Genomic DNA, 20,847 nt, shown 5'->3' with positions numbered 1-20,847 from the left:
TTGTTTGCCAACACTTGTATAGTTTTTTTTTCTAAATTCTGATTCGGAGAAAAGGAGGGAGTTTACGATACGTCGGATGATCATCCGTCCCAAGAGCTGAACAACACGATCCTCCAGCATGCAAAGCTGCGCACAACTCGAAACATCTGCCCGTGTTGCATGGCCAGCCCCGTGCCGCACGCTACCGGAAGGAAATCGACAATAAATCGTCCCGGTCGATTTCGGCGTCCTCGGGTGGGAGTTGGAAAAGATGAGATGAAAACCGCGGGCCCGTCGGTCGTTTGACGCGGCGCGTGCGTCTGCCCCGCCCACTGCCGTTGAAGCGTTCCGGTGCAAGTGAATCCGCTATAACGGACCGAACGCTCCGGCCTAGTAGCGTACCGAGTCACACACACACGTCTAGCCAGCGTGCCCGGCCTGCCTCGTCGGATGCCGGCCGCGCGGGGCGCTCCCGGCCTCACCAATCCACCGTCAACACGCCGCGGTGGAGAGGTCGCTGCAGAAAACGCCTGACGAGCTGGATGGGGGCAAGGACCCAGCGTGGAGCGTGTGATTGGCGAGTTTCCGGGAACGGAAACCGGAGACCGAGCCCAACAGGCCAACAGCTAGCACATGATAGGCGACCGTTCTGCTTGCTCACCCACGACGCTGCTTGCGAACGCTAATTTTTTTTTTGTTCTAGAAATGGGATGTACTAGTAGTCAGGAAAATCGGTCTCGGCGCTGGAATCTTGTCTCCGCCATCGCTGTCGTCGGGGCTTTCAACCTTTCCGTCGAGATATTTTAAAAATCTTCCCGCAGCCTCGTTTTCTTCCCGGTTCAGTTTACAGGTTTTGGTAACATTTCATTTTTGTTCCTTCGTTTCAAACTTTTAAACAGATCTAACATTGGTGAAATTTCCGAGCACTTTAAAACTAGATATTACCCACTCCTTTTAAATTTGAACTCTATTTGAGCACATTTCAAATTTTAACTATGATAAGCTAAGTTATTCTGCACTCGTCTAGTAATTCGACCATAAATTTCGTATCGATTTGTGGCATTCCTATCCTTTTGTATGTCAACAACTATTCTGGACCTGTGCTATGACGGAATGGTGGACTCATGAGTCATAGCATGATCATCTTACGAACATACTATTTTTTGAAACGAAACGATCTTACGAACATACTATTGATAAGGAGAAAAAGAAAGAAAATGGTAATAACCCGTATTGCGAAATTGTGCACACATAACCCGTATTGATAAGGCGAAATTGTGAAATAACAGGAAAGCGTTCCCACAAGGCCTCAGATACATCATGCATCCATCCGTTTTGAATCACGAGACCCAGAAACCAAAAGGAAAAAGGAAAATAGGGCAGAAAATGAAAACCAGGGAGCGGAGCGGGGGGTTTGAATTGAATCAAGAGCGCACCCGGCGGCGGCACCGTCACGTTGGCAGGCTCCATCCAACAAAGCCAACATCCACAACCCTTCCCCCGTCTTTTCCTTCCCATCCTCCTCTCCTCACCCACCACCACCACCGCTTCCTCTCGATTGTTCGTTAGTTCCTTGCTTGCCTCGCCAGCCTCTTTCCTCCTCCTCCGCCCCCACGCTGCCGCCCGCCATCGCGTCTGCTTCGCTTTTCCCTCCCCCCAACCACTCCTCCCCCCCCCCCGTCCCGCGTCACCACCCGACCCAATCCGATCCTATCCCCCCCGCAACCGGACGGAATCGGCGCGGCGGCGCCGAGGGCTCGCTCCGGATCCTTCCCACCACCGAGGATCGGCCCCCTGTGATGCGCGGATCCGGCTGACGGCGAGCCATGCCGAGCGTCGGCGTGAAGATCTACAGCGTCTTCTTCAAGCTCTGGCTCCGCCACCGCCTCCAGTCCCTCGCCGCCGCCGCCGGGGCCGCCGACCCTGACCCCGCCGCGGCCGCCTTCGGGGTCTCCTGCCGCCCCGACGAGGCCACCGCGCCCGCGAACCCGGTCTTCTCCGCCGCCGACGGCGTCGCCTCCAAGGACCTCCACATCGACCCCAACTCCTCGCTCTCCGTCCGCATCTTCCTCCCCACGCTCCCGCCGCCGTCCCACCACGCGCACCTCCTCGCCCACCCGCGCCGCGCCAGCGACCCAACCCCGGCCCCCGCCTCCAACGGCGCGCCGTACCGCGGGTACCTCCCGCACGCCGTCTCCTCGCCGCGCGCCCCGGCGTCGGCGCGGCGGAGGCTGCCCATCGTCGTGCAGTTCCACGGCGGCGGGTTCGTCACTGGGAGCAGCAGCGCCGCGGCAAACGACGCCTTCTGCAGGAGGGTGGCCAAGCTCTGCGACGCCATCGTCGTGGCGGTGGGGTACAGGCTCGCGCCCGAGAGCCGGTACCCCGCCGCGTTTGAGGACGGGGTCAAGGTGCTCAAGTGGATCGCCAAGCAAGCGAATCTCGCCATGATGAGCAAGGTCGGGAGTGGTGTGGACACATTCGGTGCGTCCACTGTTGAGCCGTGGATTGCTGCACATGGTGATCCTGCAAGGTAAAAAAAAGTGTACTAATCCCCCTGTTAATAGCTGTGCTGTACTCTTCTACATTGTGTCATCTATGCTCGTTTACTAGTTCAACAAACTTGCTCATTCAAGTTCATTGACAACATTTTAATTTCTAATGGTTGACAGTTAAGCTTGGTCAACATGTCATATGAGGTTATGCTATATCACACCATTTGCATGCGCCTTAGCTGCTATCTTTTTGTGTGAAGCCTGATGGGGTACAAAGGTACATAGTAGAATGGAGCTCCCTGAATAATAAATAAGAGGCAGCTCTGAAATTGCAAATATAAGTTCATCATTACCATGTTAATAGCTGTGCTGCACTCTTCTACATTGGGTAAGGGTAGGGAACATGAAAATTGCGATGCCAAAATGACAATGAGTGGGAGAGCCCAAGAATTCTGGGTAAGAATTTTAAATTGTATGGCTTGAATGTTATGCAGTTAGTGTGTCATCTATGCTCGTTTACCAATTCAACAAACACGACCATTCACGTCCCTTGACAAAATTTTAATTTGTAATGGTTGACAGTTAAGCTTGGTCAACATGTCATATGCGATTATGCTATATCACACCATTTGCATGCGCCTTAGCTGTTATCTTCTAGTGTGAAGCCTGATGGGGTACAAAGGTACATAGTAGAATGGAGTTCCCCAAAGGCAGCTCTGAAATTGCATGTATAAGTTCATCATTACCCCCCCCCCCCCCAAAAAAAAAATACTGTTGGCATACGTATGAGGTTAAAGCCATTTTAATCTTTACTTGGCATGTTTGAGGGCCTTTTATTTATAAAATTGTCTTGTGAGCATCTTTTTGGTGCAAAGTTTTATTCATTTCAAAGCTACATATTGAGTAGATAACTGCCATGGCGAAGCATACTAACACCGGTTCAGTTTTTGCGCTCACACAATTAGAACTTCGACACCAGTTAAGTCTTGCATTTCATCATAGGGTGCTTCACTTGAGTAAGCATATCCCTTAAATTCTGCATTCTCTGAATCAGATTTAGAATTCACTTTTCCAGTTTCCCTATGTTACTGTTATCTTGTAAATGATTGTTCATGTGTCATGCCAATGTACCATCTTCATCTCACCTACCTGAGAGTTAAACCCTTAATAAACTGACTACATGCCTTAGTCATCTCAGTCATGCAAGCTACCTTATCCAGTTGGCTGTTTTAGTTCCGTTTGTGCTAACTGTAACTGTTGTATTCTGGTATTATTGGAGTTTAACCATACCCTGTATCCTTTTCTTGGTGCAGATGTGTTCTGCTTGGTGCAAGTTGTGGTGCCAATATTGCCGATTATGTCACTCGGAAGACGGTAGAAGATAGCAAGCTATTTGACCCGATTAAGGTTGTTGCACAAGTTCTGATGTATCCCTTCTTCATAGGGAGTGTTCCGACACACTCGGAAATAAGGCTTGCTAATTCATATTTCTATGACAAGTCCACATGCATACTTGCTTGGAAATTATTTTTGTCAGAGAAAGAGTTCAACCTAGACCACCCTGCGGCCAACCCTCTGGCTCCTGGAAGAGGAGGCCCACCACTGAAGTGCATGCCGCCGACCTTGACAGTCATTGCTGAGCATGACTGGATGAGAGATCGAGCGATTGCTTACTCTGAGGAACTCCGCAAGGTTAATGTCGACTCACCAGTTCTCGACTACAAGGATACAGTTCATGAGTTTGCAACCCTGGATGTGTTCCTAAAGACACCACAGGCCCAGGCCTGTGCTGAGGACATTGCCATTTGGATGAAGAAATACATATCCCTCAGAGGGCATGAGTTCTCGTATTAGTTGTAGCAAAGATCACGCATGTGAAATAGACTCTTTACGGGGAAGCATCAATATGTTCTTTTTTCAACTGGTGGTGAAAGGGATGCTGGATTATAGTCTGAGTAACCAGTTAGCTTAATGTGAGTACTGAGTCCTTTGGTGATTTTTATCAAAGAAATGTAGTGTGCAAAGTTGTAGAATGTACTCAAAACGATGCTCTTCCCCTTGTAGAGCTCAATTCTTTCATTCCTTTTGTACCCTCTGTGTATTATGGAATTACTGGTGCTTGAAGTTACCATTTTTTGAGAAAAGATATATCGTTCTCAGTGGTCCAGTTGTGAAGCATTCAGCTCTACAGTGACATGCAGCCTTTTTGCCCTTTTGTTGAATGCTATATTTTGCATTTTCATCAGGTTTTTGTGTTATATGTATCAGTGTGCACGTAATTCTTTTGCAAGCCTCAGAAATGCTTTGAGTTTGAAATTTGTGTGCATGCCAAGTTTTCATGCAATTGTCAACTTTGATTTTGTAAAGCTTTAAAGCAAGACCTGTTAAAAAGGCATGCTCTGTGCTTAGACCAACAGACTTGAAGTTCAAGCTCAAGTTCAAACGTCCTGTACAATCTTAATTCACGTGCTCCCAGGCATGAGATGGAAGCTTGAAGGTCAAACAAATGATGTTGGGAACAAGAATTGCAGAGGTCATACTTGTTAATCATCACGCAAAAATAAAAGAACTCAACAGTCACCAGATCTTCAACGGTTACATTTAAAAAACTCTAATCCATGATGTCTCACAAACTGTTCCCTGTTCTGCTTTGAATAAAAGGTTGGAGTGATGGTTCTCTTCCTAGGTAGTCGGTTATGATCTCCAGGGGATCTTTTGAGCCTCCTGGAGCCAACACCTGCAGTGATGCAAGTGTCTTGTAACAATTCACATGTGCATTCAATGAATTCAGTACAGAATAACTAGGAAAGCATTAGTCATTACCTTATTTCTGAATCGCAATCCTGCATGCTGATTGAGCAAGTCATCTTTAAATTTTGATACAAAGAGGTCAGCAGCAAACACCTGCATAGTTCAAATAGATGTGCTTCCTAAGATTTCCAAATGTGGCAGAAGCAATTTTGCCTTGGGGCTTAGGATCTATATTGCTCAAACCTCACTCCATATGTAACTGTAGCACACAGCATCGTAGCCAACAGCTATACGAGGAAAGCATGAAGCTGGACTGGTCCCTTCCAATAAAGGTATGCCCAACATTACCTGGAAAGGAGCATTTGCCTTAATTGATATCATTACTATAAACAGTGAAACAAGGTGCTATCATTAGTACCTTGGGATGAAGCTCCTTGATTAAGTCATCAATGTCCACATTCTCACTTGAATGTATTATCTGATCAACAAGGCCTAGTAAAAGTGAAAACAATATGTAAGTTACTACATTGAATGAATTTTTCTTACTAATTAATAAACATGAGCTAATAGTAGGGTACAAATCAAACTGTCCGTTATTGGCAAGAAGTATTGATTAAGAGAATGAAGTGATGCTGACATGAAAAGCCAGCCAAATTCAGGTGGCAGGTGTCAGTCAAACTGTATCAGGACCTCAACCTCACTACTTAAGAATTAGATAACATTTGAGAAACAATACAATCACTCCATTCGATTTGGTAGATAGCAAAATGACTCACACAAAAGGATCTCTTGTTTCATTTTCAGGCCAGCAAATAAATCACGCCTCCTTTTCAGAGATTGGCAAGCTTCACTAGTTACAGATCTTGTAATGTCCTACAATGATAAAAACAGAGAACTCTTTAGTGCTAACCTAAACAAGTCTCAACAGATTCACAAGGTCTTCACCATGCAAGGTCGGAAATATTGTTTTTTATCCATGGAGTTGTTTCCATAATTCCATCTTCTAAAATGGCCGCATATTGTTTACCAGTTTTCTTACATCTTTGTTTTTCTTTTATTCTTGAAAATATGCAAGGCGTGATAACAATCCCAACACATTAAACATCATATGCTAAATTTATTTGCACCACCTGATGGAAGCCGGACATCATTTTCAGAGAAATGCTCTCAAAGCACCTGAGATGGCAAGGTTGCATTACATATCAGAAATGTCAGTTTCCAACAGATTAAACACAAGTGTTGGCATGTAAATGAAGAAAAAAGTTATGCCTACCAGTTCTCGAGTAGCAGGCTTGGAATTTCAGCAAAGTCACCCTCCAGCCGGAGAGCTGAAAATCTTGAAAAGGTGGCTCTGTTGGATATGTGATGGACCTGCGGAATATTGAAATCAATGCATCTATTCAAAAAGAAGTCGTTTTACTGTGAAAATTATGACGGGAACTTTCCAGTGTGGCAGCGTTTCTGTAAAAAAATTTAATTGAGGGACAGCTTTACGCATCAAAGTTCTATAAGATTTTTGAAAGAGAATATGTTTGAGAAAGTTGATATCAATACCACGTGGCTAAATTCATGGAATAGCCTGACAACTTCGGGGAACCGCAGCAATGCTGAATTCCCATCAAACTCTTTTGGACACTGAGATAGTAGCACAGCAGCCGGAACCTGTCACCAACAGGCCAATAATTACAGTATACAGAGCTACTTCCCACAGATAGATATGTTGAGTTTGTGAGAGAACAATTACTTTGGAGCTTTTTGGTAAAAAAAAAATGGAGCTGTTAACAATTTGATTGTATTAGATCTTATGCTAAATTGCTTTAATAAGAAGCCTATAAGATTACAAGAGAAGGTAATATGCAAATCCTTCGGACTAAAGTGATTCTAGCAAGAAATTCATACTCTGATTGCACTATACAATATACATGAGATTTTCCGAGTTACCTTACGTGTACCATTAGAACACAAGCATCCATTCTGAAGTGTCACAACGCAAGTGTGGGCATACTTTCCTTCCCTGTGAAGCAAAAGAGGTAGCTAATAAAAATTACCCTCTTTTATGTGTATCGGAATCTTATGGGGTGTTCTTTAATGGCTTTTGTGGATTCAGTGAGGCTATTTCTCCTTGAAATGTAAGTTTGAGGCCCAGGAGAATTGGATTCCCTAATATACATTTTGTTAATTATGATAAACAGGGCAAAAGAGAAAGAAGCCAGAGCAACTTGCACTGCATTTCTTATACAAAAACCAATGTACTTTTGGCATTTGTATCCTATTGAACATGCATATCATATCATGAGACCTTGAAAATCATTAAAGCTTCACTAGCATGCATTGAGAACAAACCTGGCAAAGATATCGAGAAAAAAATAACCCAAAAGATCACTTGAACTTGCATCCCAAACAGAAAAGACACGAACTGTATCATGCCAAACCTCAGCATCCTTAATTTCATCAAATCTTAGTGCTTCATGAAAGGAGAAAAAAAGAAATTAGAGAAAAATATATCTGTGCGCATACCTTATGAAAAATAGAGGTTGGTAGTGCATTAGTTAATGGCTAGCATTTTACCAAATAGATCCTGATACATCTTCAACATTCCAGATACGACCAGGCTAACAGGGAAATATTTTTTAATTTCACCAATATCAAGATCAACCTTGAATTCTTCAGCTCTTTTGACGTAGTACAACAAATCTTCCATGCCGAACTGAGCATTTCCTTCCTCCTTCATCTGAAATCAGAAAATCAATAGCGACTATCTGATTTATTAATGAAAAGAGTTTGATCAATGGAAAATTTAGCAGAGCCTAAAGGAGTTCTTAAAACCTTAAGGTCTTTGAGTATGCTGAGCTCTCTATTAGCTACGTCACTTAACTGTTCCGACATCTCTTCCAAAAACTCTAAGACCTGCAAGAGAAAAAACTTTGACATCTATTGTTTTCCTAGTGCCATGTGAAACTGAGCAAACAATATTTGTCAGCAAGCTGACTAGATCAGGGTTGAAAGAATATAACAAGTTTGATATTGAAGAATGTGTTCACCAGGAAGATTTAGCTAAAAATAAAGAATCAAGCAGGCATTCCTCGCAGAAAAGCACAAACCTTCCTTGACGTCCTTGGCATTCTGGGTTCAATTGCAAAATCAGCATAGTTGCCATACCCCAGAAGTCTAGCAAATTTGTGTCTTAGCTGAACCTGAATATACATAGAAAATGAAACTGCAACATGTCAGTTTTCAAAAAAAAAAACATGTCAGTTCCAGTGCTCTTGCCTAAACTGGAACTCAAAGAACCAAATGTAATAGATGCCGTGAAATAAGATGAAATCCGCAACAAAAAGGGCATGCAAGTTACAGATGCAGATGTGAAATTGTGGTTACCAAATTTTCTAGGATTCCCAGATTGTCCTTCCCACCTTTCTGTCCATAAGCAACAGCAATCTGCTTCCTGGTAGAGCCAACCTTGAAAAAGATGCACCTAGTTAACACCAAGTCATACATAACTTGATGGGAAACATATAAATTGCAACTGGCCAACAGCACACTTCCTAGCATAACAATAACAAATAATAAAAGGAGAGGGGGAATTGAGTAATCCACAGCATACAATATTACTACTTTTACCCTTTAAGTCAAATACTCAAATCAATGGTCAGAGCTCATAAGCACAAAGAAAGGGAACTGACCTTGCAGTGCTCGAGAATTGGAGTAACGTGGTAACTACTTAATGGAACCTTCAGCTTCCCATCAGCCTTTTCCAGATCCTGAGTTGATGAGTTTGAGTAAACGAGTATTAGAAAGCAATATCATAGTCTTTTTCATTCATTCAAACTTCAGTTCAAGCATAAAGTAAGCAAAGACTATTTCAACCTTCTAAGGATTGCTTATTGTACCTTTTGAATGTATGCTTGATTCAAGCTTACTCTCTAGCTTACCTTTAGGAACTCAAAGGGCATTCCAGCTAGCTCATCCTCGCTTAAAAGTAGGAATTTAGTGAAATCATTCAGATTTTGGAGATACTTTAGGTTTAATTCATCTATATGAGATTTCAATTTCTCCATTTCTTTTCTCTTGTGCTGAGATAGTTTTACTCCATTGCGTTCAAACTCTTTCACCTGTTCAAGCATAATTATACAAATCAGCAAAACAACACTGATTAGCCAGAGCAATTTGAAAAGTATTGTTTGAGCAAATTGCAAATAGTATAATTGCAAGACAGATCACACATCCTTCAGTAATTCTATGGTTTGCTTTCAGCTTTCATAAATTTTTTTTTATAAAAAGACAGCAATCCTTTATGCTAATAGATCATTTCAGAAGTTCAAATTCAAAAAGAAAGGGTACTGAGACGCAAAGACAATTCAGTGCAAGAGAAGATGCACTAGATAAGCATGTCCTAACGAGAGTAGTCACTAACCAGATTATACCTACATGATATATGTTCATAAGCAATATCAAAATAAATATGGATACAACAATTATAGCAAAATGATATTGCTATAATTCATCACATGCACAAACAACCAATTGTCAGTCAGAACATGATATTAATTTACATGTACAAAAGAATTCTGTACCAAGCACTGGAGAAATCTTGTTGCTTCAGGACCTATTCTTTCACCTTTCACTGCGAATGCTTTTATGACGCGATAAACATCCTCACGCTGCCTGGTCACCTTGCAGGAAATAGTAAGACTCTTATATAGCATTGCACTGGCTCAGATAGAAGAAAGGGAATTTCACGCACTATAAGTATTGTCATTCTTTATATATGATACATTACTTCATAAACTTAAACATGTGTTTACTTCATAACCTTTACAAAACAATACGATCCGCTTGGTCACTGAAGTTATGCCAATGATGCTAACTTGACCAAGTAAGTTGGGTTAACAAAGATACCAAGGGCCAAGCTATGTGCATGATTTTGCGCTATACATTACCACTTCATGTTACTTGACAATAGTACCTAATGTTACACTAATGTAAGTTAGGGAACATACATCACTACCCCACAGTTGCATCCAAGTGGATGAATAGGAAATAATCAAATAAGTAACAACATTGCACCTGCACATCACAAAGTGAGAATCCAATCGATTCTCTGCTTCAGCACTGGCCTTCCGAACATCCTCAGATGGTGATACCATCCTTGGGAGAACACAAGCTTGAACCAGAGGAAATTGCAGCGCATCTAATTCTGCCAATGGTGCAATGACATTTGCAAAACTGACCTGCAAAATACAATTTTTAAATGTTAGGAAATTCTCAAGATTCGAGGGTTGTATGTGCTCATTGCACATTGTATTTTTCTAAGAACCAGCATACTACAAACATATATGTACTTCCCTACCACTATATGGTTGTCTGAACATTAGAACTCTAGAATACTACTAGATCAAATCGCAAGTCCAAAGTCATGCATAAGCTTCCATATAAAAGCTACATTTCACAAAACAGCGCTGTGAATAAAATGCCGTGGCACAACAAGTTGCAAACATACTTTATCTAGGGGCACTGCAGCCACTGAATCATATGTTTCCTTCGCCTTAGTGATGATACGGTCAGCTAATCTTTTAATCTCAGCTGCTGACAAGTTGACTCGAGCAGTAAACCCTGGAAGCTCTGCAACCATTCAGAACATTAACCATTCAAATTAAAAAAAAAAACACATCAACAACTTTTCAAGGTTCACTTAGGAGTTAAAGTTTTGCTTAAATTGTATCACTAATGCATGATTCTACATTTCACTAGGCAATTGTAACAATCAAAGGGCAAAGCAATGGGGTCGCGTTAAGGCAAAATTCCATCAACATATGCTACATTGATACGAGATTGAAGCAAAACAGCACAGCCCTGTGCCACTGTGCAGGTCGCTCAATTTCGGAGCATCTAATGGGCTTTGAGTTCAAAAGCGAGTGTCGTTTACCTGCACAAGGGACCGTACCCAGTACTTGGGACACAACAGCGGGGGTCGAGGGTTTTGCGGCGCTCACCTCGTCGCTTCCTCCGGCGGTGGGCGGCGACGGCGGAGAAGGCGATGTTGAGGCCGACAGCGACGAGCGCCGCCGCGCCTGCGACGGCTATGACCCGGCGCTCTCGCCTCCTGGGCTCCATCGCGGAGCCCTGAGGGCTTCTAGAAGGTTCCAGAGAAAGGGGCGGGCGGCGGGCGGCGAACAGGAGAATGGGGGAAGAGGTTTTCGTGCGGCGGAGCGGCTGGGCGGCGAGCCGGCGAGACAGAGAGGCAAAGGCAAGCAAACAAACTGTAGCGGAGGCTGAGCCAGCGTCCCAGCGAGCGGAGGTCACGAAGATATGCGAGATCTGGCCGGTGGTTTCAGCGTGGACGGCTGGATTTGGAGGAACATTTGTACGCGTCTAGGCGTCAGCTTAACGCCTCTTTTTTTCCTGCAGAAATCCGGATAGTTCACCTAGATAAGTTTTGGGACAATCTAGCTAATTACATAGAGAGGTCAAAACTTGCATTGCTAGCAATTACTCCCACCATTTTTCTGGAACAAAAGCAAATGTCCAAATATAACTGCAGAACATTTGTACATTTTGTTTTGCTTTTTCTTGCTTCGAATCCGGATAGTTCGCCCTAGATAAATTTTGGATCAATCTTGCTAATTACATAGAGAGATCAAAACTTGGATCGCTATTTACCATTGTTCTATAACAAAATCAATCACTACTCGAAAAAACATATATTAATTATTCTAAAATCCTTGCCACCTTAGACTAATCTATAGCCTTGTCACACACTCCTGGTCCAGTTCAATTGATTTCAAGAAATTTTCATTTGAAAGAATTTTAACAATTTTGCTTAAATTTTTTTAAACAATTTTGCTTAAAAAAGAAATTTTAACAATTCCGACGACAAACAAGACTCGTGGATCCGCACCTTATCCTCCCCCGCCCTCGTCTCCCTTAAACCCCGTGACGACACGGCGACCATTCCGTGCTCCCAAAACCCAACCAAAAATGGCGACCACCCCGCCGGCCGCCGCTACCTTCCTCCACCACCACCTCCCCCTTCCCAGCCTACGCCCCAGGACCCTCCTCAGGCCCCGCCCCCGCCGCCTCGCCGCGTCCGTCAACCCCTCGCCTCCCGACGAGACCCCCGCCGCCGACCCGCCGGTCATCCCCTCGATCAGCATTAAGAACACCGAGCCCGAAGAGGTTGCCCGCCGCCGGAGCTGGGTGGAGCACGGATGGGCGCCCTGGGAGGAGGTCATGACCCCGGAGGTAGCCTTCGCGCGCCACAGCCTCAACGAGGGAGAGGAGGTGCCGCTCCAGTCGCCGGAGTCCCTCGAGGCCTTCCGCATGCTCACGCCGGCCTACCGGAAGAAGGTGGAGGCCGAGCCGGGGTACATCGAGCGCCTCTTCGCGACGCGTGACACGCCCGAGCCCCTTGAGACGACGTGGGCCGGCAGGCTCCCGCTGCGGCTCGTGCCGCCGCGGGACTGGCCGCCGCCCGGCTGGGAGGTGGACCCGGACGAGCTGGAGTTTATAAGGGAGGCGCACAGGGCGGCGTCGGAGCGGCTGGACATGGAGGCGGCGGCCGCGGCCGGGGTGACGAACGTTGAGAAGCTGGAGGATGCGCCGGAGGATCTGGCGCTTGATAGGTACAAAATGTTCCTGAAGCAGTACAAGGAATGGGTGGAGGCAAACCGGGATAGATTGGAGCAGGAATCCTACCAGGTATAATCTTGCAGTTTCATTGATAGCATTGCAGCATCTAGTGCTTAGTTCTACAGGCTAGGAGTAGCTTTTTATGATCATCCTTCAAACCATTTAGCTAATTTTGGTTGTTATTTGTGTACGCAATTGGATTAGATATAAGCTCAACATGTCATGTACTCATGTCACCACATAACGTTATACCTTGTCTATTTCCACTGTGTGCAGTATGATCAGGATTACTACCCTGGCAGAAGAAAACGAGGTAAGGACTACAGAGAAGATATGGTATGTTCATTAGCTCTTGAATGTTCAGTGCATACATTTTCTCAATTCGTGTAATTGTTGATGTATTGTTTCATTGTTTGCTCTCATGCAGCATGAACTTCCATTCTACTATCCTGGACAGGTTATGTTCGAACATCTCTAGTGCAGTTTTTATCTTCAGTAACTCTAGACTCATTCTAACCATTTTATGAATGCCTGGATGGCTCCTCATGCAGATTTGTTATGGGCAAGTGACGACTGTTCACCTCCATCAGGGAGCCTTTGTGGACATTGGCTGTGTCCATGAGGGGTACGCACTTCTAGTCCTGTATAACTCTGAACTTTGTGTACGGTGTACCTAATTCATTGAAAACCAGAATGTGAAGATTCTCCTTTCTTCTAGGCTAATGCAAGCCATTATACTGTTGATGTAGCACAACATGGTACCTACTGATGCATGTGTTCAAATATATTGTTGTCATGTTTTCTTGCTATCATGCCATGGTTTTGATTTGTGAACTACATTGGATAGCCACACTTGATTGTTCGCTCACCTGAAAGCTGGCACAAAACACGAAACACATATCAGCACTTCAACTGATCAGTGATGAGTGACCCTCACACAGGCACACACTTATCTTAGTTTTGTGAAACAGTCTTATGTCTAAACCTGGATTTCTTTTTTTAGACCACCGGCAAACTGTATACTCTGATTTTTGTCTTGTGTGACATTTACGACTCACTATGTGTTCAGGTGGGTGCCAATAAAAGGGAATGACTGGTATTGGATCCGACATCACATCAAGCCTGGCATGAAAGTCTATGTGGAGATTCTGGTAAACGATCTTCATTCTTCAATAATGTTTCAAAAGATACCTGGTTGCAATAATATAGGGTAAAGGAATAGTGGATACTCTAGTATTGTTGCAAAAGAAAAAGGATATCTCAGATGCACCTTTTCATCTACCAAAGTGCAGTTTTGGCAGTCCCCTCCCCCCCCCCCCCCCCGAAAGTTATGTTTTATTTGCTATTTTCCTTTCCTCTCCTATGTAGAGCAATCTGTGCCACTCATGTTCTGGAAGTTTATGCCTCCTAGGTAGATCTGTCTTGGTAACATCTACCTATTACTCTGCAGGCTAAACGAGACCCCTACCGTTTCCGCTTTCCACTTGAAATGCGATTTGTATATCCCAACATTGATCACCTAATGTGAGTACCATTACAACCCCAATTGTTCAGTCCTGGCAGTATGATTTTTTAATGCCAAACGCCGTATCCAGTGCTTCAGTTTATTTCCAATTGACTGAATGGTATTTTCCTATTTTCTTTCTGGCCACAGATTCAATAGATTTGACTTTCCACCAATATTTCACCGTAAGGAGGATACTAACCCAGAGCAGCTGTGGGTGAGAATTAACTTCTACTTTTGTGGTTCAGTTTTCTGCTATTTGGTTAGGTTTAACACTTTGTGTGCATCTAACCTTTTTATGAACTGACAGCGTGAAGGTGGCCGGCCACCCATTCCTAGGAAGAAACCTTTAAAGGATATGGAAAAGGAACCTTTGGTATCAGATCATCCTTTTGTTGAAACGGTATTTTCCAAGAATCTCAACCATATGCCTCATGTCTAGTGTCTTACATCCTGCTGTAGCTTGGCCTTTTTTGTTCCATTCACATCAAAAAGTTTCATCAGGAAAAGTTCTCCTTTTTTCCAGCTTTGGGAATGGCATAATGCAGAGCAGATGATTTTAGACTACGAGGAGCAAAATCCAGATAAATTCAAGGATACAACATATGAATCCACAGTTGATGCATCCTCAATCGATGAAGTAAACAGAGTTGAATATACTGAAGGATATTTCAAAGAAACACTGCTAAAAAAGACAGTTGTGGTATGTAATCTTGTGTAGCTCCTGATTACCATCTTTGGATCATTGTAGTTGCATGATTATTAGCTTTAAGTAAAATGATGATCGCCTAATGACATCCTGTTCTGACCTCTTTTGTTAGAATGTAAGCATCAAAGAACTTGATCTGGATGCTGCTCGTGCTGAGCGCCAGGTATCTCTTTTTCCATAACCCAACAGATTCCTTTAATGATTTACCACTTGTAAATTTTAATGCTGAAGTTGATCAATGCAGCTGATAAAAAAACTGAAAAAGGAAGCAGCTGAAAGAGGAGAGGAGTACAAAGTTGGGAAGCTCCGACGAAACAAAGAGATGGATGAGTATGATCTGATGCAATGGCGCCGTTCATTTGAAGAAAGAGAAGCCCTTATCAGAGACATCTGCTGGTAAGTCTGCTAACTGTACAAGTTTCATCACACCTAGTGCATTGGCACTAACTCCTAAGTTGGCAGTCGGAAAGTGCTTGGTCTTCCTATTGAGGAGCCTGGGCGATATGACGTAGACGAGACAGAGGTCTATGGGAAGGATTACTATGATCCAGAGAAGCCAATGTACCGCTATGACTACTGGGGAGAGCCCAAGAACACCGAGAAGACCAGGCTGGAGCGGGACGTCGAACGCCACAACCAACAGATTGTCGGAGACGCAAAGAAATGGTGCGAGATGTCGTATGATGACTACATCCACAAGAAGCTGCAGTTGGAAGCTGCTGAAGCAAGGGAAAGGCAGAGAAAGGCATCGGAGCCACAAGAGGAAGAGGAGTACGATGACGGGATGGATCTGGACTTGAAGAAGATGACCGACCCTCGCGCCCCGCATAACCGGTTTTACATCACGAAATGAAAGGTTAGGCTTGCCACGGCTTAGAGTTAGTTGTCTATTGTGTGAGAGATGTGAATATTTGATGTAGCTTTGTGCCTTGAAATAGTAACAGCATTAGGTTGCAGGCTTTGCTTGGTTCAGCCCTGGCTGCAGCAGTGCGGCTATCGCGCTATAATTGTAGAAACTGGAGATCATGGTTATTTGCCCAGTCGCCTGTTGAAGTTGTGGTTTGACAATTTTTGACCGTGATTTTCTTCTGATCTCCACTTGTAGAAGTTTAAAGCAAGGTTTCAGTCAACTTGTCTAAGTGGAAAGAAACCTAGCTGAAGGGTTGGTTTCCAACTTGAGCTCATGTTTAGGACTAAATAACCTGATGGTTGGTTGGACTGGATCTATGGACATTGTTGAATACAGAGATCACAGACCAGGTCTAGCATCATCTTTGTTGACCTGACCATGCACTTGAGCTGATGATCCCCAATCTGGTTGTGGTTGGGTGGTGAATTGATCAACACCGGATGGGCTAACTGCGTTCTCACGTTGCGATTAGGATAATCAATCCTGGTTTATGCGTGAAGCTTCGTGTAAGTATTATGAACGTTGCGTGGCTGCAAATGTTACATTCGCAGCAAGATTGGCCGCTACCACCACATCCCTTTCTTTTTCATCCCAGTTGCAGCAACTGTACCCATCAGCGTGTTAGCTAGATTGACGGTTGTGCTGCTCGTCCCGTGCATGATTCAACCATTCGTGCTCTGTACATGCTACATCGGCATCTCTGAGATGTGGTCCAGCATGTAAAGTGACCATCTGGGGCTTGTTTTCGTGTTCTTCAGCTGTGCAATCATCGCCACAAACATCTCAGATTTGGGACGGTAAAAACTTCTAAAGTATATTTTGGAGCCGCAGCACACACCCAGACCCAGCTTGTCACTGTCTTGGCACTAAGCTGAGGCTGCCGTTGTTTGTTGTTGCTTTCGCAATCACGCCAAGGGAGGGACGTGACAGCCAAGGGAGGGTTACGCCAGGCCGGATCTACCGGGTCGCCAAATTAATTCTGGACCAGCAGCCAGAGCTTGCTACAGCCCAAACACCCTGCTCCATTGGCATATTCGCCCAGACCCGGAGGCTTCCCGTTTGATGCCTCCTCCCTCCAATCATCAGACAGAAAATTTCAGAGCCCACGTCCAATAAGAGGGAAGAGCTCGTCCATCCCTCCATTCTTCCCCAGAGCAGAGCAGAGCAGAGCAGCAAGCAAGCAAATCCAGCAGCAACAGGAATAGAGCGGCGGATCGCCGTCGCCATTGGTGGTGCGGCTGCGGTGCACGCCCCGTGCGACGCAAAGGAGGAATTTTTAGCGAACGGGGAGCGCGGGGATAGATAGGCTGTATATATAGCGAAGGGCGCGCGCTGCGGGGAGGGGGGCCTGGGCAGGATTAGGCAAGGCAGCGCCGGGCCGGGGCCGTCCATCCAGGAGCCAGGGATTCTTCGGCCATGGGGGACGGTGGTGCTGCCGACGACGCCTCGCCGCCGGCGGCAGCGGGATTCTCCTACCTCGCAGTCTTCCACAACTACCCCCTCGTCGCCGCCCTGCTCGGATTCGCCATCGCGCAGTCCATCAAGTTCTTCGTCACGTGGTACGTCCGACGGCATCTCTTCTCTTTTCTCCCTGCCTTCACCTTGGACGCCCGCTGGTGTTTGACCGCGGAATCGGGCGCGGGAGTCATCGGATCCGCGTGCGGTTCCGATGGTCAAAGCCGTCTCTTGACATTGTTTGCATGTTCCATTTGTTGGAGAGCCGAGCGCCCGAGCATAACCGATTCATTCCTCCCAGGCCCTGTTTGGCACAGCTTAAAATTATTCATTCTTCTTCTTCCCTTTGCCTAGAGCTAGAGGAATGTAGATTGGGAATGTAATGGCCTCTTACATGATGGATTTCCTTAGAATTTTGGGTAATTTTGGTGAACTGAGCTGGAAGCAACAGGAATTGGCCTTGATCTGGTCAAAATCAGGGGGAGTTGTACTCGAAAAAAAATCAAGGAGAATTGGTGTGTCTCTGTTTTTTCTTTCTGGGGTGCCCTTTAGATTGTTTGTCTGGAATGCATAGATAAAGTGCAGTTTGCTGGCTGTGTACACCCTTGTACATTTGTAGCAGTAGGACCTGCGGTTGTGGAATTCACATATGACAGTCGCATTTTGAATTGCATGTTTCATTCAGAGATCCTTGATCATTCTACCAGTAATGCATATATAAGACGAAACAGGGTGACCTTTTTTTCTAAAAAAAATTCGAATTCTCCACAATGTTTCTGGACCTTGATTCCCAGTAACATGGTCAAGGAGCCCCTGAGTTGTGCTCTTCCAACAGTGCAGGCACAGCAGGGACACGGAGTTCTTGTTATGCTTACACATATGAATGTCCTATTTGGTTTGTCTTAGAGATGTGTGTCCTGGCCTATTGTAATGTTTAGTTTGGCAAAAGAATGCTTTTGTATCAAGGGCCATTTTTTTCTTCCCATATTTGTCCTATAGTTTTTCGATATAGATAGATATATTAGCATGAGCCTTGTGTAAGATCGGCAATGAATTTTTCTGTTCAAGTCTGAACATGTGTTTATACAGTTTCCCATGCTGCAGTGAGTTTTATCTGTTCTTATTTTGAACAAAGGTACAAGGAGAACAGATGGGATCCTAAGCAGCTTATTGGCTCTGGCGGCATGCCATCATCACATTCAGCCACGGTTACAGCACTAGCAGTAGCGATTGGATTCCAAGATGGCTTTAATTGCTCCCTCTTTGCAACAGCAACTATATTTGCAAGTGTGGTAGGTTATCAGTTATCCATCCCAACCCCTCTTCCTTCCAAAGTGGTTTTGCTTCCTTCATGATAGAAGAAAATGAGCATTTATATTGTTGTTGCTTGGAAGCAATTTCCATTTTTGAGTCAGATATTATGGTGTTGAGTGTGGGCATTGTGCATAAGTTTATGCTGATTTTCTTTCAGTTAGTTCCAAATGCTGAGGTCTCAGAAATTTCCATTCTGTGACTTGCAGGTGATGTACGATGCCTCTGGTATCAGATTGCATGCTGGAAAGCAAGCAGAGGTATTACTAACTCTTTGCGTGTCATCTCTACTCTTTGTTCAGTAGCTTTTCTGTATCATTAACATACATCGTTACAACCCTGTGCTAGATCTGTACGTATTATGATGAGATTAGTGCTAATCTCTGTGCTTATGTTGAATTTTTGTTTTCTCAAATATTCAGGTATTGAATCAAATAGTTTGTGAACTTCCTTCTGAACATCCCTTGTCTGAAGCAAGACCACTGCGAGAACTTTTAGGCCATACACCAACCCAGGTTTGTTCAGATGTCCTTTTATTGTGCATTTTATTGTTATTTGGCAAAATGAAAGCGATGGTTTATTGGCACTGTGGTTATGTGGATGCCAAGTGAACCTCAAACTGGCCGTCCCCACATCACTATACCCCCATTTTAGTTGGCAAGACATGTTTATCTGCTATCACATCATGCAGCTTCGTCAGCACCACTATGTTGTTGTGGCATACATTCATGAACTATCTTTTTTTATACCTTGCTAACTTCTTGAGCGTTAAATTGCACCCAGGTGGTTGCTGGCGCGTTGCTGGGTTGTACAATAGCCACAGCAGGACAATTGTTCGTTTGAACTTTGAAGGTGCAGCAGAACTGTTGTAGCATCTGCAGAGACTTGAGAAGAAGTTTCTCTAGTGTTCTGCTACTTTAGGTATTGGTAAGATTTGTAACTCTGGTGTAGTGTTGTGGAAGGTTGAAGTTTTGGTGGCACATGATTGCATGCCAAGATGATGTTCACAGGATTGTTGTACAGAACATTTGTTCGATAACTTCATGGTTATGGTGAAATCTAAAATGTGATTATTTTGGTGATGATTTGTGACTTGCTGTTTTATCGATTCATTGACTCCCATGGGGAGCTGATTTATTCTTCAGTATTTGGATTTGGAATCACCTGGACCATGGGACCATGCAGCATTAGGTCAAGCAATGTGATAATGTCGAATTGCCAATAGCATCATCACAATAAAAGGTGGGATCTTTATCTCTTTTCCCCCTGAGATGGCAATGCGAGCTTTCTTATAAAGGTGAAAAAAGGGGAAAGAATAAAGAGTTAACACGGAGACAATTAGAAATGACATAATTATAGGACATCATTAAGGGGCAAATGCTTTGTACTAACAACTAACACATCCCTAAATAATCTCGCTACGGATTAGTCGGAAGCAACCAGAACGCTTTGTCCACCTCCGGAGCTTCGTTGACTTTAGCAGCGATATCATGCCCGCGAACTGTTAGATTTTTCCATGAGATTACAATGTGAAAGCTTTCTTAAGGTGGAGGAAAATTTTGAGAGAGAGACAATCAGAAACGACATTAACATATCAAAAAAAAAATGGAAGGCGTTGCCAATGAAACGGCAAAGACTTTATAACAACTACTAATAACTATATATGTTAATTAACATTGTCGATTATTAGAAAATACATCCTTAATCGGTCCCTATGGATTAGTTTGGGAGCAACCAGAATGCTTTGTCCATCTCCGGAGCTTCATCGAGTTTATGCAGTTGGTAAGTCCCCTCTTGCACATCGGACACCTGCAGGGTGTTGTTGCGATCAAACACGAAATACACACGGTTGGGCAGCAGCCCATACTCGCCGGCAGAGCATGACGCGCCAAAGTAGAATCGGGACAGGAGAAAAGCACGGCCCCCAAGATCATAGTACACGCTGCACCACCGTCTCTCCGAGAAATCCATCTTGTGAACGCTAACTCCATCGATCTCGTCCCCGCCCTCTTAGCATTTCATCCACTGGTCATCTCTAGGATGGCAGTACCAGATGATGGTGTCACCCAAGCCCTCGACGAGCAGCACGACGCAGCCGGGGGCGGCC

The 20,847-nt window shown here is 44.5% G+C and overlaps 4 protein-coding genes across 4 annotated transcripts; 3 read left to right on the top strand and 1 right to left on the bottom strand.

The window, feature by feature from the left end:
- The first annotated feature begins 1,451 nt into the window (after nucleotides 1-1,451).
- Nucleotides 1,452-4,638, top strand: LOC117857166 (probable carboxylesterase 16). The gene is made up of 2 exons (XM_034739678.1): nucleotides 1,452-2,509; nucleotides 3,785-4,638. Exons 1-2 carry the CDS (start codon nucleotides 1,806-1,808, stop codon nucleotides 4,323-4,325), a joined length of 1,245 nt encoding a protein of 414 aa, XP_034595569.1. The 5' UTR covers nucleotides 1,452-1,805; the 3' UTR covers nucleotides 4,326-4,638.
- Nucleotides 4,639-4,903: 265 nt separating this feature from the next.
- Nucleotides 4,904-11,504, bottom strand: LOC117857165 (probable thimet oligopeptidase). The gene is made up of 20 exons (XM_034739677.2): nucleotides 11,216-11,504; nucleotides 10,723-10,844; nucleotides 10,290-10,453; nucleotides 9,797-9,887; nucleotides 9,155-9,334; nucleotides 8,906-8,983; nucleotides 8,601-8,681; nucleotides 8,324-8,416; nucleotides 8,049-8,129; nucleotides 7,791-7,953; nucleotides 7,566-7,686; nucleotides 7,164-7,236; nucleotides 6,777-6,884; nucleotides 6,496-6,593; nucleotides 6,353-6,398; nucleotides 5,999-6,095; nucleotides 5,641-5,714; nucleotides 5,466-5,570; nucleotides 5,295-5,375; nucleotides 4,904-5,208 (listed from the first exon to the last, which is right to left on the bottom strand). The coding sequence occupies exons 1-20, from the start codon at nucleotides 11,334-11,336 to the stop codon at nucleotides 5,098-5,100; spliced, it is 2,088 nt and encodes a 695-aa protein (XP_034595568.1). The 5' UTR covers nucleotides 11,337-11,504; the 3' UTR covers nucleotides 4,904-5,097.
- Nucleotides 11,505-12,141: 637 nt separating this feature from the next.
- On the top strand, nucleotides 12,142-16,132 carry LOC117857332 (protein PLASTID TRANSCRIPTIONALLY ACTIVE 10). Its single transcript, XM_034739953.2, has 12 exons — nucleotides 12,142-12,920; nucleotides 13,128-13,187; nucleotides 13,279-13,308; nucleotides 13,403-13,476; nucleotides 13,921-14,002; nucleotides 14,302-14,375; nucleotides 14,506-14,572; nucleotides 14,666-14,758; nucleotides 14,882-15,058; nucleotides 15,177-15,227; nucleotides 15,309-15,460; nucleotides 15,527-16,132. The coding sequence occupies exons 1-12, from the start codon at nucleotides 12,201-12,203 to the stop codon at nucleotides 15,915-15,917; spliced, it is 1,971 nt and encodes a 656-aa protein (XP_034595844.1). The 5' UTR covers nucleotides 12,142-12,200; the 3' UTR covers nucleotides 15,918-16,132.
- An 843-nt stretch (nucleotides 16,133-16,975) lies between these two features.
- Nucleotides 16,976-19,822, top strand: LOC117857333 (uncharacterized). The gene is made up of 5 exons (XM_034739954.2): nucleotides 16,976-17,533; nucleotides 18,565-18,721; nucleotides 18,950-19,000; nucleotides 19,163-19,255; nucleotides 19,524-19,822. The coding sequence occupies exons 1-5, from the start codon at nucleotides 17,391-17,393 to the stop codon at nucleotides 19,581-19,583; spliced, it is 504 nt and encodes a 167-aa protein (XP_034595845.1). The 5' UTR covers nucleotides 16,976-17,390; the 3' UTR covers nucleotides 19,584-19,822.
- Nucleotides 19,823-20,847: the final 1,025 nt, after the last annotated feature.

Source organism: Setaria viridis, chromosome 5 (genome assembly GCF_005286985.2).
Source record: "Setaria viridis chromosome 5, Setaria_viridis_v4.0, whole genome shotgun sequence".
Taxonomy (NCBI): Eukaryota; Viridiplantae; Streptophyta; class Magnoliopsida; order Poales; family Poaceae; genus Setaria; species Setaria viridis.
The sequence above is the reverse complement of the archived record's forward strand: the minus strand, read 5'-3'. Positions and strand labels throughout refer to the sequence as shown.